The sequence below is a fragment of the Centruroides vittatus genome, unplaced genomic scaffold, assembly GCF_030686945.1.
Source record: "Centruroides vittatus isolate TY-2023 unplaced genomic scaffold, ASM3068694v2 contig_166, whole genome shotgun sequence".
Taxonomy (NCBI): Eukaryota; Metazoa; Arthropoda; class Arachnida; order Scorpiones; family Buthidae; genus Centruroides; species Centruroides vittatus.
The window spans coordinates 840,616-855,268 of record NW_027121006.1 but is presented as its reverse complement, the minus strand read 5'-3'; the positions used below and the strand labels follow the sequence as shown (position 1 = coordinate 855,268).

At 51.0% G+C, this 14,653-nt stretch overlaps 1 protein-coding gene across 1 annotated transcript in view; it reads left to right on the top strand.

The window, feature by feature from the left end:
* The first annotated feature begins 4,346 nt into the window (after window positions 1–4,346).
* The window catches only part of LOC136968941 (T-box transcription factor TBX3-like), a 32,347-nt gene continuing 22,040 nt past the window's right edge, over window positions 4,347–14,653 (top strand). Inside the window, 2 exon segments of the mRNA XM_067263012.1 lie at window positions 4,347–5,387; window positions 12,963–13,239. Coding sequence (XP_067119113.1) covers window positions 4,987–5,387; window positions 12,963–13,239 — 678 coding nt within the window. The 5' untranslated portion in view covers window positions 4,347–4,986.

Genomic DNA, 14,653 nt, shown 5'->3' with positions numbered 1-14,653 from the left:
CTTTTTTAAGCTACGACTTGTGACCGTAAGCGGGACGAATCAATAACAATAATGGTAAGCAAACCCTGTCGAGGCAGACGGGCTTCTACAGAAAAGCCACTTTAGAACACATACAGACAGGAAACTAAGCTAATTGCGCTTTTCTTGGGAATTGTCGGACCCCGGCTCGGGCGGTAGACGAAAATTTAGTGGTAAATATTGTAAAAATACAAGACGTACACCGTTAAAGACACCTAAACGACGTTAATAAACTTTTACCTATTTATTGACTGCGTAAAAATGCCAGGAATAGGAAAATATACCGGCGCTCTATGTTCCTACGGCGTGTAGGCGCGCGTCCTATAGACAATGTATACGAAAATATACCGTAAACAAATCCCATAGAAAACCCATCTTTGCCCTAGGCACGTTTTAATATTTCTTTATCGAATACACCTACTCCTATAGACAATATAACTTTATATTACATCCCGTCCTTTCCGTAACGGGTTATTTTACTATAAGCGTATTTTCTTGTTTCTGTATGTTATAATGTCTGTTGTACGAGAAAGGAATAGAAGAACACGACGATGTCGCTTAGCCGCGAGAATATTATGGGAAAGACAAACTTTGTTTGGGGAGCATTTTCTGTAGGAAAACGCGCGTTCCCGTAGCCGACAGCCTCCTTAAATTAGAAAGTAGCCTAGCAACAATTCTTCTAAACGTTTTTGTTTATACAATAACATTTAAAGAAATAAAGATAACGGCAATTTATTTTTCTAGCCAAGAAAAACTGATATCAATCAAAAATGTCTTGCCAGAGAAAGAACGTCAGGAATGTCTGAGCCGCGCTTTCCCACCGCTTACGTCAGTTTTCCACTAACCCAATTGATAGAAAACACTAATTTCGTCTTTCTTAATTGTTAAATCAACCTCCAAATGCTAACGAGGCACTAATTTTGACAGCTCCCGGCCACCGGTAACGGCGCCTCGACTTCCACGCGCGGTCACCCCATCGATTCTTCGCTAGAAAACAAAGAATTGTTAAATTTCTAACCATAAAACTGTTTAACCGTCCGCCATTTTCTATTTTTTGAAAATGCCTTCCACGTAAACGCTTTAAAGGCGTAATTTATAGACGACGAATTATATTTTAAATTACTCGACAATAACGGGGAGAATAAGACAAAAACTTTTAAATTATTAAAAAGGAGCAATGGTGGGGATGGTCGCGGGATTGGATAAAATTTGTCACCCCCGAGATTGCGGGCGATACGCCAAACAGACCGGGAGAAGGGGAAAATTCGACTTTTTAAACCAAAACGGGGTAGAAACGACTAGTTTAATACCTTTAAAATAGGGATTATTCCCTAATTAATAGGGTTAAAGGTAATAAAAACGATACGCCATAATTATCGCCGGAAAAAAATTGAATTGACGAGAATTAAACCGGACATTTCACGTGATGAATATAGAAAGGCGATAAAAACTATATAAATAAATAATTAATTAGCATTTTAATGCGATAAGAACCTTTAGAGCACGATAGTAAAACAGATAACATTGACTAACAAAACCAGACTTTTCGACCCTCGAAATGGCGGACGGCCAAAAAAGTTAACCGACTTTCGATTTCGGCCCGGTTACGAAAAAGTATTAAATAAATTGTGGCGTAAATTCGAGGCTCTGGGCACGGAATTAACCGCTAAAATTCCACTTTTTGAACGTTAATTAAGGTAAAAAATGGCTGCCTTAGTGGGACCGTCGGAAAATACCAGAGGTAAATTTGTTACGCTCGAGATGATCCGAACTCGATTAGCGTACGAAGCCCGATATCTCTTCGAGTATAGAATTTTGATGACGGTTACGTTCGACGCTACTTTGTACTACTTTCGGCGCACGTTACGTTCGACATTAATTTCTTTAAACGCCTTCCAACCGACACGCATTTTACTAAGGTTACGACGGTTACGTCGTCGAACGTAACCTCGGAATGGCGTAGTAACCGCCTCGGAAGTAGCGAAACGTAGCCTTCGACAAAGTTACGAGATAATCTAGGCGAGCTTTCGATTACGGAGAAGATTAGGAGAGAAAATAGAAGGTGGCAGCGCCGGACACTATCCAAAATGGCCGCCGAAAATGCAGTTCGAGTCGAAGATTTTGCTAGTAAATGTCGTTTTTAGTCCGGTTACCGGCTCCTTCCGTTATTGCCGATTTTCTGTACAAGATGAGGCCGCGGAATCTTTCGGTTAATGTGGAACGCACGCGATTTTCTTTCTGGAGTATTTCCTCCCCACGTGTCATCCAGATAAATGCCATATTTACCACGCGGGCCGGGGTGGAGAGATTGAAGACGACGCAATTTATGGGTCCCGGACGAAGAAATTCTGCTAATTTGGCACTCCGAGACGTATTACTCGAAATCCGGGTGCCTAGAAATAAGAGGTGCTCGGGCCTCCAATCTCCGCGCTATCCAAAGGAAGAAGGAGTCCCCTTTTCTAGGGGGCAACGAAGAAGAGCCGAGCCGCAGTGGTCCGGCGTTAAAGATGACATTTTCTAACCCTGCCAACCGTCAAAAACGCTGGGGGGTGAGGGAATTAGCTTATACAAATGGCTAGTTTATCGCCGTCGGAGTATGTTTTTAGTATTCAAAACGCATTTAGCCTCCGAGATAATTCCTGGGGGAAGCTCGGAATTGCCAGAGTTTCCATCCGAATAATCGCGCCAGAGGTGTGACGTCACGCAAATCTGGTTATCGGCCCCGGGCCGGACGCCGATAATTGTCGGCAATTAGCGGCGGCGAGCGACGACGGCTTACGGCTCGGGCCGCCACCGGCCAGTGCGCCCGCGCGGCGCCGAGTCCGAAACGGCACCGAGTGGCCCGGGAAAAGGGCCGGGGTTTTGCGGCCCCCCGAACCCGCGCGCGGTCGGCCATCCGGTCGGGTGCGGAAAGAAACCCGGCCGCGCCGCCATTCATAAAAAGGCCGGGAGAAAACGTGAATGGACACTCTTACTACGGCAGAGAAGCACGCGCCGGTATCGCTTCTCGATCGATCGGCGCATGCTTAATGCCTAACAGTTAACCGGGCCTTCCGACGTCGGGCCCGACTTATCGACCTCCCCGCTGATAGAAACCGGGCCGAAGGGGGAGTCGCGAGACGACGGAGAGCGAAAAATATAATTCTATTAATATTTATTCCTCGCTCGACGGCCCGTAACAGCCGATAATCGTCCTTTGATTATCGGTTGTTATTGGGCTCGAGTCCTCTCCCCCCCTCCTCCAGGCCGGCCAGGAATTTACGTGAGCGCAGACACGCGAGTCGCGCCAGGAAAGAGTGGCGATAACTATCCCCCCGCCACAAGTGAAGTATGGAAAGGCGGTAAAATTAAGAAAAAAATTCTTCAAACCAGGATAAACTTTGCAACCGTCCCCCGCGGGGGACGAGACAATGGTACCGGCGAAAATAGCATCTCAACCTCCAAAATTGATAAAGTGATTCCCGGGCCCGCACCACCGAACTGCACGCGCACGCCAACTAGATGTGCTGGAAAGAGCGTTTCGGTTTACAAAAAGAAGTTCATGTTTTTTCAGCATGGGTGCGTCGAACGACGCCACCGCGTGCACCGGGGGTGGACAGTTTTTTTAATATTCATAACGCGTGGTCCCGTTCGGCCGGTCCAGCCCGACTCGAAAACACTCGTCGGGTTTTGGTCGGAACGGCCACCAGAAACTCTGAAAGTTTTCCAGTTCGGGGGAGGACAATTCCCCGCCCGTCGATCGATCCGAAGGAAAAAAACCAAGACGGAGAGTGGAGCGGCGACCCGGAAACGGAAAGCGAAAGGGGCGGGCCCGGGAACGGCCCGAGAGAGGCCGGGGCATCGGCGGGCCGCAGAGGAGACGGGAGGCCGCGGTGGGGCGCCCTCTCTCGTTCGTTAGAGACCGAAGGCGGGGGGAGGCGACGACGTTTACTTACTTGACGAGTGGCCAATCCGCCGAAGAAAAAAAGGGCCATCCGAAAGCGCAGTCGGTGGAGACCTATTAAATGGCCCGAGTGACGAGACCGGCCGCCGGGTGGCAGAAGCGCGCGGCGGCGTCTAACAGCCCCGCGGCGTGGCGCTAGTGTAGCAGTGGAGGCGACGCTGTCTGTCACCCGGCGAGGCGGGACTTGCTAAACCCACCCCTATGGCGCGACTATTGGCAGCTCCAGTGTTTCGCCTCTACGGCGCTAACGCCGCTGCTTCTCGTCTTATTACCCGGGAGGCGCCGGGCCCCCGGTCGGGCCCGCCGGGTCGGGACCCTGGGGCGGGCGGGCCCCGGGTTGTGGGCCCGCGCCGGGGGAAAGCGGCGGGCCGGCGGCCGGAAACGGGCCATCGTCACGTGCCGGGCCGAGTTGTCAAACCACAACCCAAGGTGTCGAAAGTAGCCAATAGGAATCTCATTATCCGAGTTCCGGGGCCGACGTGCGATTTATTGAATGAAGGTTGCCACCAGACGCGGCTGTATTGTGCAACGTCACAGCGTTGGCGCCACTCGGACCGGGGGAGCGCAGACAACAGAGAATAGCTAATCACTTCGGATGGTGCAAGCGTCACTTCGGACGGGTACGCCTTAGTCTGGCGAAGGGCTAGAAGGTGAGCGCTCGGCATCTCTGCCGCTCCACGGTGTGTTAAGCTCGTCGCCGAGTGCTGATCGGATCCAGGCCGGACGTGTGCCGAGGTGCCAGGACGGGTGATTGGTGGGGAAGTGGACGAGTGCAGACTCGAATTGCGGCCGTTCGCTCCTCGCTTCGCCCTCCCTCCCCCCCGATTTTTCCACAACAGACGAGAAACTGTCCGAAATGCGGCTGTGATTGGCTCGCTGCGAGCAAATAACCAATCGAGGGACACCGACCAGTGACGGGTGCCAAAGTCGACGGTAGTCCAGCGCCATTTCTGACACCGTTGGAGTCGAAGTTGTGGCCCGGGCCGGCGACTCACCCCAGCCGTCGCGACTCCAGAAGTGATTCCATGAGATTCGAACCATCAGAGTTGGTGCAGGGGATGGCCTATCACCCTTTCATCATACCCCCGACCAGACAGACGGACTTCAGTATGAACTCCATCCTCACCCAACCTCAATATCTGTCGGCTCTCACCTTCAACCCGGTGGCGGCCGCCGCCGCCGCTGCCGCTCAGGGTTATCCTCCCGGCCCGGCGCTCTTCCCCAAGTTGCCACCTCCCATGCCCGGGCCCCCTCACATCACGGCCGAGGACGTCTTGGGCCACCAGGCCCATTTCCGCCCGCTGCACGGCTTCGAACCCGAGGAGGACGGAGTTCAGGACGACCCCAAGGTGACGTTGGAGTCCAAGGACCTGTGGCAGAAGTTCCACGCCTTGGGCACGGAGATGGTCATCACCAAGTCCGGCAGGTGAGTCCTTTTTTCTCATCCGCCGTTTGGCCCGCGCCTCGGCAAATTTTCCTAATTTTACAGAACGGCCAGGAAGGTGGCCGTTTTTAGGGTTAACGTGGCCGTTCATTACGCCCCATCGACTACTTAAGAATCCCGAGTTTTCCGGCCGCGGCGGGGGCAGAATCTTACGCGCCGGGGAGATGCAAAGTCGACGTGCCAACGAGAAGGGAAACAAAAGCGAGCCAGGCCGACCTTTCCACCTCTTAACATTTGCTAAGTCCATAGCCTAGAGCGCGTCGGCTCGGTACCGGTTGTTACGGGTAATGAGCGGGTGCTTTCCCCCACCCCCAAAATTATACCCCCGGCCGGGAGGTGTTAGTGATACAAACATTACTCGCCTGCAACAAACGGTGGTGTTGACAGCGAAAAATACGGCCGAAGTAGCGGTAGGACTAACGAGGCCTAGCTGTGCAAACAAGCCGAGCACACAGCCGGCCCGAGTGCGTGCCCGGCAGTCGCGCGGGGGGAAACGCCCCGCCGGCAGAAACAGAGAAGGTCGAAGTGAATATAAAGTGGCCCATTTCGCCCGGCCTAAACCCTCGTCCTTCTCTGTCCTGCGCTTCCGACCTTTCTGGGCTCCCGGGGGTGCACTTTCCGCTCCATCTTTCCCACGTCCTTCCAAATTTCGTCGGCCGGTGTTTAACGGCCAGAAATTCGGGGCATTTTCTAATTGTCTCGGCGCTTACCGCGTGTCCCAAACCGTCCCCGTCGTAACTCACCTTCTTCACCTGACATTAACTCTCGGCCTGCACCAATGAAGGCGCTCGAGACTCGGCCCTGCCGTCTTCCGAGTAAATAAAATTGTTTTACTGCCCGGCACCTTGTAATCGCCTGGCGCTGGCGGGATCGACTCCCGTCACTTTGGCCTGCCTTCGCCTCCAAAACGGCCCTTTTTTACACCTGCTAGCCATTTTCCACCTTTCCGATAACTTTGCCACTTTCTAACTATAAACACCGCTCTGCCGGTGTGTAGCTTCCGGCGGTGTCCGGCTTTCGGGTAGCGTAGCCTACCCAAATTTACGCCCGGCACGTGGAAATAGTCGGACTTAGGCCGACGGAAACTCGGCCTAAGTGGCAAACTTCCATCCGACGGGGTAGCGAGCGCGTGGCTTCTTACGGAGGTGGGCCGGAAACCTTTGATCGGTGACGTCACGGCCTAGAAAAGAGAGCGAGAGAGAGAGAGAGAGAGACCGAGAATGACAATTAAATAACGTACTTTGCCACGCATGCACGAGTCGGGTTTGTTGTGGCAGCACGCGGAGCGCACGCCGAGCTGAGACAATAAGGGAAACGTGGGGCAAAAACATCGTCTTCCGCTAACGAAGCCTTTTTTGGCGGCGCCATCGATTTGCAATTTACGTCAAGACACACTTAATTAACCTTCTCGCGGCTCGCGCCTTCTCTGGGATTCGGAACCCGAGACTGCAACAATTGCCCCCTCCCTCCCACTCGTTCGGGCTTTCTCCTTATCGTCGGTTCCGTCACGCGAGAGACAATCGAGAATGACATCATCCGCCATCGGGCCAATTAGCAAGGGGAATGTTTTTGCTTTCGTCACGCTTACTTTCCTAAAGTCGCGTCGACTAATTGGTCTGCCCCGTTGCGTTCCCGTTTGTCCTAAACGGGCCGGGGACGTCCACCCGGTGGCCCGACAAGCTTCCACCTCGGCCACGGTTCTCCGTCCTCCGTCTTTCAGGTCATGTTCGGCAAATCTAACTAGGAATTAGTGGCTTGTCCGTCGAGACCGGGCCGAGAACGCGTTCTGAAACAAAATCTACAGCAAATAGATCTATTAGATTGGACAATTCCCGGGGGACGGGCCGAGGAAAACGCTTCTCGTCATCGAAATTCTCCCCGTGCGCCGTTTCTCTGCCTGCCAATACGCCGAAATTTCCGCGGGTTCGAACCGCGCGGTTACGCTTAGGGCCTCAAAATCCCCTCCTTTCCATCCGCTTCGTGGTTAGTTACTAAACTGCCGGTTTGGCTCCGGCTTAAAGGGCCTAGTTTCTTTGCCAACGTCCCGAGGATCCATTCTCGTTTCTGGTCTTTGACAGCCCGAGTTCCATCTCTAATTAATTAGGGTTTCATTTCCAACCTTCTATTTTTGTAAAATCCTCTGTTTCGCTAGGGTCTTCCACTACTAACGATCTGTTTCTACTCGCTACTTCTGGGCAAGAAGTAGTTTTTCCCCACCTCCTACGAAGATTATATTTTTAGTCTGGCACTTTGAAATTTCCGATTTTCCATCTTACGCTGGTGGCGGCCTACTTCTAGTCTTCCGAGGGCCTAGGATACCGCCTCTCCGGTCCGCGGGGTGGCGTTTAAACTCCATTTTCTACCGTTAGAATTCTCCATACCCGACTTATAAAAGCAGAAAGTAGTCGAAAGGGGTTAAGACCGGGATTTACGTCGCCCGCTGTCACGTTAAGGGCCTAGTTCTGGTCGTCCTTTCCATTTCGCCGGTGCCAAAGTCCGTAGAAGCTGACCAGGATCGAGTTTTACTGGCACTTCACACAAAAACTTGTTTCGACTTATGTAACCCCGAAAGATAAGATACAGAGGTCGCCCATTTCTGTCCTCGGAATAACAAGTGTCGATGTGATCACACTCCAGATGTCGTCATATTGTAGCCGGGATTCTCCCGACTCGGAGGTGACGAACGACCGTGCCCAGTAAGTACAGAAATGTTTGGTGTTACTACACGTATCGCTTGGCCTGCGAAGGCCTACCCTGGCTCCACGCGCCGTCCTTCGGGCTCCAAGTGTTGCCATTTCTCGGTTGCTGATGTAAGGGATGTTCGCTCTTTGTCAGGCTGTACGATGGTAGAGATGATAGAACACGTCGCACGTTCCCAATTGTGACGTTCTACGTTTTCTGACCGTCCAGATAAGTTAAGTTAGCCGGCTACCGATAAAGGGGCAAGTTTCCGAAAGATTGGGCGGGGGCCGGCCGGGGCCGGGGACGGTTTAACACTCCGAAGTGGCGCGGGAAGGGGACGGATGGCAAATAGTTATTAGCGGGCGAAAGAAGGTTCGAAAGCGAAGCGATTGGCCGGCCCTAGGCCGAAGGAGAAGGCAAACAGTCTTGTTGACACAGGCGTATTTACATGTTTGGATTGCAAATTCCTTCGTGTCGATCAATTCGATCGAAATCCTCCGCTTCGTCAAATATTCATGGGTTATCAAAGTGTTGCCAAGTATCTCGACTCGATAAAGGCCTCTGAATTATTGCCGACGTCTAATTGACTTCTTAGAAAAAACATTTCTTACCGTCACGTCAACAATTTAACACCTTTTCACAAACTTTTTATATCTTTTAGTGTCGTCGTAACACCTATTTCTGAAAAATCTCCCATTTTATTAGTCGAGTTAACCGGCAACTTCTTTCTGTAGTACGAGCGAAACAACCGTCGTCTTATAGTGTCTTCTATCCATAAGCGGGCCCTGCAATTGTTTTCCTTCGGGTGTAAGTACGAGAACGTTCGTGTGTCTGTTCTAATTTCTAGTTCCGTTTGTCTGTGTTCTCCGAACAGATAGCGCCAGTGACAAATCTTACTCCCAACCTACTAATTTATTCGAATATTAATTAAACAGATGCGATTTGAGTTACGCGGTGACATTAACGAATAGGCCTTTGAACGAGAATAATCTTTGCCTTAGAATTATATAGAATACTTTTAAACACAACTTTTGTGGAACAGGTTGGAAATTTTGACCAGGAACGAGTGTTTCTGCTAGGGCAAACTAAACAATGGTTTTGGTAGTGTTGCAAATTTCTAAACATTGGTGGGTTCTGTTAAAATGCGAATACGACACACTGTTAGTCAGCAAAATTTCTGTTTATTCTCTTTCTCTACGCTCGGTGATGTTCCGTCACAATAGAATACGCATAAAACAGATTTCATGCAGTTTTCGATCGGAAGGCCACGTCCGTGCACATTTTAAACGATAAATGTAGGTGTCTTTATTTAGCCAAAGATAAACATTAAACACCAACACCTGTATGCAATTAATTGTTTAGTGCTTTTCCACCCCCCGTTTAGGCCTAAACAGTTGTTGTAAATGTTCGGTTTTCGATACACAACGATTTATACACTGTTCCGTGCAATGTAAACACGTTTAGACAATGGTGGGATGCGACTAGTTTTATACCGACCGCCATTTAGGGCCCCGTTCACCTCCCAACTGGTTTATAGGCCCCAGAAGAAGACGAAGACAGAAATCGGTGTCGAAGAGCAGCCCATAACGCAAACGAGAACCATCCTTTAGGTCTAAATCGAGCGGAACGACATCCACCCCGGTTAAGTATCTTCGGCCTTTCGTATGATCATCTAGTAAGAAGACCCGGATTAGTTTGGTCGAAGCTAATAGCGCGCGAATAATAATTGGATGTTTCTGGTACCGGATGCCTCATTAGTTTCTGGGATTGTACCACGTCTGCTAATAAGCGACCAGACTAGTGTTTACTCCCTCGCTCTCGTGTCCTCATATACGGTTAATTATCGAGACCGTTAAGATTCTCTGCAGCTCGCCAGTCGAAAAATCTTACCTTTTTTGTCGACTCCCCAGGCCCGACCATGGGAAAACCAAACCATTTTCAACCTCCGTTCTCCGTTTCGAGATGCGGCCCTGTTTCCAATCGAAAAAGCAAACAATACAAACGCCAAAAAATTAATTACATAACACGGGCTGGGTGCGAAACGCGTTAAAAGAAGCGCCAAACACTTAAGAAGTGAGTTGTGCAGCGTTTCGCTCGGATGCCTCTAGGGCCTTACCGGGTTTAGAAATCTCGAAAGGTTTATTTTCGGACTGTTAGAAACATTATCTTCTGTAAAAGCGGGTAAAGTTTAATTTTTAGTGTATAAAACTGGAGCCGAGCTTACAAAATGGCCAAAAATTCGAAGCGTTTCTTGCCCTTTTCCCTATTTCCTGGTGTAATTCGGTGGTAAATGCAAAAAGCAAAGAGTTAGAGTAGGTAAAATCTATACCAGACATCCCCTTTTGATGCAAAACACATTAAACCAAGAACCAAAGACTTAAGAAGGACACTTTGCACCGTTTCGGTTTCTTTTTGTCTTAGGCCCTCTAAGACAGAAAGTTTTCTCGCGTAACTTACATTCGGGTGTTTACAGAGCGGTTACTAACACTAAGAGAGTATAAATGTCAATTTCTAGTGTCTAAAACGGAAACCTAGTTTAAAAATGGCAGCGCGTTTGGAATTTTCTTGTTTGGCCTGGCCTGGCATTAATGTACGCCAGCGACTTTTTATACAGAGATCGAGTGTTTATCGAAAAGGCATCACTCGAAATCGTCCTTAGAAAATTGCCATCGCAAACCTTCAATTTTGCACAGGTGAAGAGATTCGCTTTTCCAGCGTCAATGTCAAAAGCGTATCATTACGGAAAAATCACAGCCATTTTCCTAACACAACTAAACACCTAGATGTCTTTTTAACACAGAGAATAGTCTTTGATGTAGATAGCCCGCGTTCGTACGACTGGCAATCACTTTCCTTTGTCTGCTTTCTATAAATACACGTAGAAAACATGTCACACGTCAAAATCATAAGGGGGAAGGCCGATTACTGCTAATGAAAAGTAATCGCCATCCCCCCCGGGAACCGTGTTTATTGTTTTTATAACTGTAGTTGTCATTGCCCGTATCAATTTTCCTACGTCTCTATGTGTTCTCGGATCCCGTAGGTGTATTTTACATTGTTTTTCTGGTGTTTGCCGTCGACTGGAATGGCTAGGAAAATTTATAGTTCGGTAACACCGTTCGACTTTCGCATACTTTATAACCGGGCCATTTGTAGCACCGGTGTTACAGACGGCCTGGCATAGGAAACTGGTCGAAGCCCGCCTGTATTACGAGTTACGTGTTTAGCGTTTCTACGGCCGAAAAACTATTCTAGGCCACTTTATTGTTTTTTCAAGGTGAGCTCGACAATAGTTTCTCCGAAATTTACTCGTTTTCGAGTGATTTAAACGTTTGTTAAATGAGCAAACAAGGCATTTGATAGTCGATTGTGATAAAAAGAAAGGCGGCGATGATGTTGCGTAGATAGAACGTCACTTTCTCTTACACCCGAAAGTTTTGCCGGCGAATTTTATTATGTACCGGGCGTATAAAGAAAGCCATCTCCGCCGTTTTTTAACAGACAAGAGGGAGCGAAAAACTTTACAAGTAATTAAAGATGGCGGCTTCTTTCAATAGAACACTTTGGTGGAAAAGTAGAGAAACACTAATGGCGACTAAACTAATTTCTTTGTCCGAATGGGGTGTCGTAACAGCCAGGCAAAAGAGAAGTACCCCCGTGGAGACGGGCTCTCTAATCGTTATTCCGCGCTGGCATCTGGCAACCCCTTCGTTCCGCTCCGGACTCCCGAACGACCCCCATCGAGCGTAGGGCCGCCTCCCGTCCTCTTCCCATTGGACAAAATTCGTTCCACTCGATTCTTTGTCCATGACGTAACGGAAGCGGGCCCGGACGATTTGGGCGAAAACGGCCGATTATCGGTCGTGCTCCTTCCACCGCCGCTAATTGACATTGGCCACAATTAAACGATCCAATTAGTGCCGAGACGAGGCGAATAATGGGCTAACGGAGATCATTTCGCACGCGTCTCCCTTTCTACACTGGGTCGGCGTTAAAATGCGCCGGGTAGGCCGAGAGGTGGTATACTGCCAGAACCGTAATCGGCACGTCGACTACGTCACCTTAGGCCTAACTTCTATATCCACTTGGCTGTCAAGTACCTTTGAAAAATGACTGATGACGGTTAGGATAAGTAAACACGGGCGCCCGTGCCCCGTTAGCTTCCCTCGGGGTGGCGATGGAAAAATTCCCTGACACCAGGTAATTAAGGAGGCCACGCTCGTATCGTTTCCTGTTAGATACAGTACCGGGGTCGTCCCGTCTGTCTGCGTGTCCGCAGCGGAGAAACCTCCGGTAAGACGAGCCAAACCCCTAAACGTCAGGATTGCGCTGCGCGGTTCCCGAGCCTTAAAGGCTCCCAGGTAGACCTTTAACGGGCGTAACCTCTGGACGACCGGTCGGAAGGAGGTTAATTTGGCCGGAGCGGGATCGGAGTTTGCCACGGGACTAATGTAATTATTACGTGTGCCAATAAAGCACGGACGAGGCGGGGTCTCGAACGACCGAGTGCCCACCGTCACGTGCCGCGTTAACATTAGCGGCGGCACTTAACTCCACCTCCTTGGTATTCTGCCAATCCGCAGACTTAACTGCGGCACCCGGGAATATTTGCGTAGTTTGGGGAACGAGGGGGAGACGCCTAAAAACGACAAAACTCGGAGGTTAACGTTCCGGGTGGCATTAGGGAGATCCCGCGCGCGCAACGCCGGCCAAGGACGACGTCCGTCTTAACCCGGCCGCGCTTAAAAAGGAAAGGAGATTTCGAATCTCCCCCTTTCCCGTTGCGCCCCTCCATTGGCTGATGGGACGATCCCCCGACATTGGGACCGTATCCAATAAAGAGGTTGGAGAATCAATGTTTTGTCTCTGTTGCAGGCGCATGTTTCCGGCCTACAAAGTGCGCGTATCCGGACTGGACAAGAAGGCCAAGTACATCCTGTTGATGGACATCGTAGCCGCCGACGACTGCCGATACAAGTTCCACAACAGCAGATGGGTGGTGGCGGGCAAGGCCGACCCCGAGATGCCCAAAAGAATGTACATCCACCCCGACTCGCCCAGCACGGGAGAACAGTGGATGCAGAAAGTCGTCTCCTTCCACAAGCTCAAACTGACCAACAACATCTCGGACAAGCACGGCTTCGTAAGTAGCGCCGCTGTGTTGCCATCCCTCTTCTTTCCTCTTCTTTCTTCCCAACACTCGATCTATCACGCCCGCAATTGGAACGGGGCCCGAGTGTCGATTTACTTTTTGTACGTGACGAGAGCGCCGACAACAGACACAATTAACGCTCTTTGTTTACCCCCGGTTGCGCATTCGACATCTGGGACGGGTCGATCCCGTAGAGATAAGCCGGCCCATTGTTTCTGTCCTTCTCCCCCCTTCCAAGAAGCTAGCGATGTTTTGGCAGCGTTTAACCGCCGTCCATCGATCCCGGCCTTCGATCCGCGCCGCATCGATCCAGTTTACCACCGGATATGCAAAACGAAAAAAATGACCAACTTCACCCCGTCCGGCCATCACCTTCCCCCGTCGAAGCAATAAAAATTCATTTACGGCCGAGGCTTTTCGTCCGTGACGTCGACTCCCGGAAACCAGCCGTACCGTTAGCCGGTGTGGTCGCTTCGGGCCGCGCCGGGCCGACGGCGCCCCTACGCGCTAAGGCGGGGAGAGATAGGGGCCCGGGAGCCCCGCGGTAGAAAGAAGTGGGATTCTTTCTTCCGATCCGGATAATCCGTTTAGGTATCAATCGGGGCGCGCGGAAATCGACATAATAGAGCGGTGAGGCGGGGGCCCGTTCGTCACGCTCCGGCGGGCCTCGGACGCTTTCGAAACCATTTAAAGTAGCATCTCGACCCAACGGCTGAATCATCGGCGGGAGTCTAAAGGGGGTGCGCGCGCAACCGGCAGAAGTTGGAGTTGCGGTAATGAGGTGTCCGCCCGGGACCGACCCGCCTTCAATCGGGGCGCTGACGTCATTAGAGAGTCTCTTTTGACAAAACATCTCCGGGTGGCAGATGCTCTTCAGACCGTCCCACGATACGTTGTTTTGTCGTCCCTTTAGTTAGCGTGAGATCCGGTAACGGCAGCGGATAAGACGCCAGGTGTTCCCCTCTTCTCTTAAGGGCAACGACAATCGCGTTACGGAAACAAACGCCCGTCACCCGGCAGCCCCTGGCCGCGTCGCGGCGGCGCCGGCGCGCGCGCCGATTTTTACACCCGCCTCGGAGTAGAGAGGAGAATGCCCGACGCCGCGAAAACAAGGCGGCTACCTGGCGTGACGTCCTCCGGCGGCGTGTACAAAAGAGACGTCCTCCTCTCGGATCGTTCCAATTTCGGGATTTTTCCGGTCTACGGGGACGTCGGGACGCGCGTAACGCTATTAGAGGTGAGTCACGGCGGGAGGGAGAAGCCGACGACAGAAAGAGTGGATTTGCCCGTTGGTGAATGAATAATGCGTCGAGTGAAGTACAGGTACGAGGCACGTGTCCGCCGAGATGACGGCCGGCGCGCCCGTTTGATTACCCACTTCTCGGCCGGCGTGTCGCGCGTCGCGCCGATGACG